The following is a 3,242-nucleotide window of genomic DNA, read 5'->3' on the forward strand; positions in this document are numbered from 1 at the left end:
CCAGCAGATACCCTTTCATCCAACCCACGCCCCTCTGTCCAAACAAACCTCTCTGTGCAGTCAGTGACCCTCCACTCCACACGGATTCCTCTAGCCTCATCCCACGAGCAGCGTGAAGACAGACCCCTAACGTCTCGCGTGCCTCGGGCTCCTGAGTGCTTCAGGACCTGCACACCGTGGGAAGGGGAGCACCCCATTCCAGCAGGCTGTGGGGAAGCCCCCCTGGGGAGAGTATGAAGACTGAACCGCCCAGCGTGCCCCATGGTGGCTGTCCACTAAAGCTGCCCTGGGGCTCTGTCTCCTCCGCAGTCTGCTGGCCGGACGCCCAAACTCTCCCGCCAGGCCTCCATAGAGTTGCCCAGCATGGCGGTGGCCAGTACCAAGAGTCTATGGGAGACAGGAGAGATGCAGACTCTGTCTTCTGCCAAGACCCCCTCCTGCAAGGTAGGGCCCCTCTGCGGGCAGAGCAGAGCTGGGAAGGCAAAGCCTGGCGGGCGTAGCAGCAGAGGTCCCTGCAAGAGCCAGTGTGTGGCCACTCGGGGTGAGGGAGGGAGGGCAGAGGGCTGGCCTGTGGAGAAGCCTGTGGGAGTGGTGTGGAGAAGGCTGGGCCAGCGGTCAAAGCTCCCCCCGGGTCTCCCTCGAGATGCGAGGTAGGCAGGTCCCCTTGACCAGGTGGGACCAAGCCAAAGAGAGGGGCCAGGGCTGCCAGCCCCACGGCCTGGGTCTGCCCCGTGACTGCCCCCTTGTCTGCCCAGGATATTGTAGCAGGAGACATGAGCAAGAAAAGTCTCTGGGAGCTCAGAGGAGACCCCACGCCCTCATCCTCCATCAAGGTAGGGCCTGATGTGACCGCACAGGCCGGGCCAGGCGAGGCGGGCTGCCCTTTCTCTCCTCCTCCCCTCTCCCTTTGACTTGGCCTTCTTCCCCAACAGGCCACCCCATCTGGAAAGAGGTACAAGTTTGTGGCCACCGGACACGGGAAGTACGAGAAGGTCCTGGTGGACGAGGGCCCGGTACCCTAGGGCCTGCGTCTCGGTGAGTCCAGGGTGCTGACGAGTGCCGTGTGTGAAACGTGGGAGAGCACAGAGGGAACAGGGCCCACTGGCCATGTCTCAGGCTGTGAGGCTGAGGCCTGCGGGCTGAGGGCCTGACCTCCCAGCTGGCCGCAGCTCAGAGCCAACTCAGCCTCTGGCCCCTGGCAGACTTGGCCCCTGGTCTCCCATGAGCCTGGAACCGTCCATCAAGGTCAGGATGGCTCAGCCACCTCAAAGTGCCCTTCAGGAGTCACCTGTGTCTCCCCCTCCCAAGGGCCACTGGAGGGTTCTGCTGCCCTCCCCGTCCAGGTGGAGACAGAGAGCGACACCATGGCCGGGCACACATTTATTAGTGGCCTGGGTCCCAGGCTCCCTTCACAGTCCCCTTCCTGTCCGTCACCTGTGTCCCTTCCCTGCTTCCCAGGGCTGGGGCTGGAGGCTGCTGCTAGGCTGTGGGGAAGGGCTCAGGGCTCAGGGCTCCTCTCCCCTGGCGCCAGGGAGCCCCTCAGTGCCCCGCCCACCCAGCCTCTCTTCAGCACTGCGTCCCTGCCCCACTCTTCCACCAGAAGGTCCCCAGCCCTGGTTGCCGGCAGGGAACCTCCCGTCACCCTGCTCCCAGGGCCAGCCCACTGCACCTGGCCCTGCCCTCCCAGGCCCCTCAGGACCAGCGGCGTGCTGACCAGCGGCCAGGGCCAGTGCTGGGTCCCCTTGACCAGCAGAGGGAGGGGGCAGTAGGGCTGCCCGACAGGAGGCCCAGGCCACCTCTCCTGTCTCCCCCCAACCCCACGCTGACCCTGAGGTGTACCTCCTCTGCCTCCCCACACTGCTGAGACTGCCGCTGCCCCTCGCTTCACGCTCTGCACCCCTTCCCCTTCCCCAAAGTGTCCTTACCGCTCCTGTCCTCTCGACCTGCCCCAACCACCCACTGGACTCCATGGCACCGGGCCCGCCTCCCCAGCCCCTGACGCACGCTGTCCTTCTGCACCTCTTTCACAATGGCCATGGGCTCCCCAAGCCTCAGCTTGTCCGCCTCCTCCTGGGCCTGGGTCCCAGGGGGCCACTCTGCCTCTCACTGGAGCCTCCAGCCTGCTGCTGTCCGATTGAAGTTCTTGGGTTGGGGGCTCAGCTCCAGGTTGGAGTGGAAGGAGGGAGGGGGCCGAGTGGCCTCCTGCAGCTTCCGGGCATTGAAGCGAGGCCGGTGTAGGAAGGGCAGGCGGGCAAGACCAGCTGGGGGGCAGCTCCCACCCCTGGGCCCTGCCAAGCAGCCACGGGACTCGGCCACGGACATGCGGTAGAGCACAGCATCCCACATTCTGCAGGCCCGGGAGGCAGGCGGCCGGGGACCAGCCACAGCGGGCACCGCTGGCTGTGTGGACCCCAGGCTGGGCTCCGGCTCTGGGAACGAGGAATCCTCTGCATCCTCCATCAGCTGCTTCTTGAGGCGCGTCCAGCCGCTGAGCCGCGGCTTGGGTGCAACTTTGGGGGCAGGGCATGCGTGGGGACCCGATGGCAGGGCCAGGGATGAGCTTCCCAGGGGCATGGAGATCCTCTCAGCCTCTAGAGCAGGGCTGGACCGGGGAGGCTCCTCTGGGCACTCGGCCTCAGGGGCCACAGCGGCCAGGGGTCCGGGAGAGCGGTAGGTCGGGGCTATGGGCACCACCACCCGGGTGCTGGCCTCTCTGGATGCTGAGGCCTGGAAACTGCATGGTGGCCTTGCTACAGAGGGCTCCTCGGGTCCAGGGCTGGCCTCCTGGGTCCTGGCAGGCAGCGGGCGGATGTGGGCCACGGGGATCAGAGACTGGGCACTGTGGCTGACTGGAGCCGGGTCCCCCTCCTGAGCCCTGGGCCCCCCATCGGAGGCCGTCTTCAGAGGCTCAGGGGCTCCGTCATGTGGGGATGGTGTCAGCTGGATGAGCACACGGGTGATGTGTGTGCCTCCCGATTTGGGGGCTGAGACGGGGGCAAAGCCACTGGGCAGTCGTATAGGTTCTGGGGCCAGGGCTTTAGGCCTTGGAGGGGCCTCCCAATGTGTGGCCAGAGCGCTGTGGTCAGTGAGGCTGAAGGAGAAGGTGGGCCTCTGCTGGGGTGAGGCCCCGTGGTGGATGACAGGTGTGTGCGGGGAGCGGGGCAGGGGTGCTACCGTGCGCAGGGCCTGGGTGGCACATGGGGTCGTGGCCTCCAGGTCATGGCTGGCCTCACTCACAGGGG

The 3,242-nt window shown here is 66.3% G+C and overlaps 2 protein-coding genes across 2 annotated transcripts; one reads left to right on the forward strand and one right to left on the reverse strand.

The window, feature by feature from the left end:
- The first annotated feature begins 281 nt into the window (after nucleotides 1–281).
- Nucleotides 282–1,846, forward strand: Lsp1 (lymphocyte specific protein 1). Its single transcript, XM_015476846.2, has 3 exons — nucleotides 282–444; nucleotides 756–833; nucleotides 933–1,846. Exons 1-3 carry the CDS (start codon nucleotides 364–366, stop codon nucleotides 1,020–1,022), a joined length of 249 nt encoding a protein of 82 aa, XP_015332332.1. The 5' UTR covers nucleotides 282–363; the 3' UTR covers nucleotides 1,023–1,846.
- On the reverse strand, nucleotides 1,835–3,237 carry Prr33 (proline rich 33; the record flags this gene model as incomplete). The annotated part of the gene is made up of 1 exon (XM_015476845.2): nucleotides 1,835–3,237. A coding segment is annotated over one exon (1,134 nt), but the record flags the coding sequence as incomplete, so codon positions are not given.
- Between the last annotated feature and the right edge of the window lie 5 nt (nucleotides 3,238–3,242).

The sequence above is a fragment of the Marmota marmota genome, unplaced genomic scaffold (assembly GCF_001458135.2).
Source record: "Marmota marmota marmota unplaced genomic scaffold, marMar, whole genome shotgun sequence".
NCBI classification, from domain to species: Eukaryota; Metazoa; Chordata; class Mammalia; order Rodentia; family Sciuridae; genus Marmota; species Marmota marmota.

Coding starts and splice junctions, on each gene's coding strand:
- Lsp1 (XM_015476846.2), top strand. CDS start 364: ATGGCGGTGGCCAGTACCAAGAGTCTATGGGAGACAGGAGAGATGCAG. Junction 445..755: donor CCAAGACCCCCTCCTGCAAG/GTAGGGCCCCTC, acceptor TTGTCTGCCCAG/GATATTGTAGCAGGAGACAT. Junction 834..932: donor CGCCCTCATCCTCCATCAAG/GTAGGGCCTGAT, acceptor CTTCCCCAACAG/GCCACCCCATCTGGAAAGAG.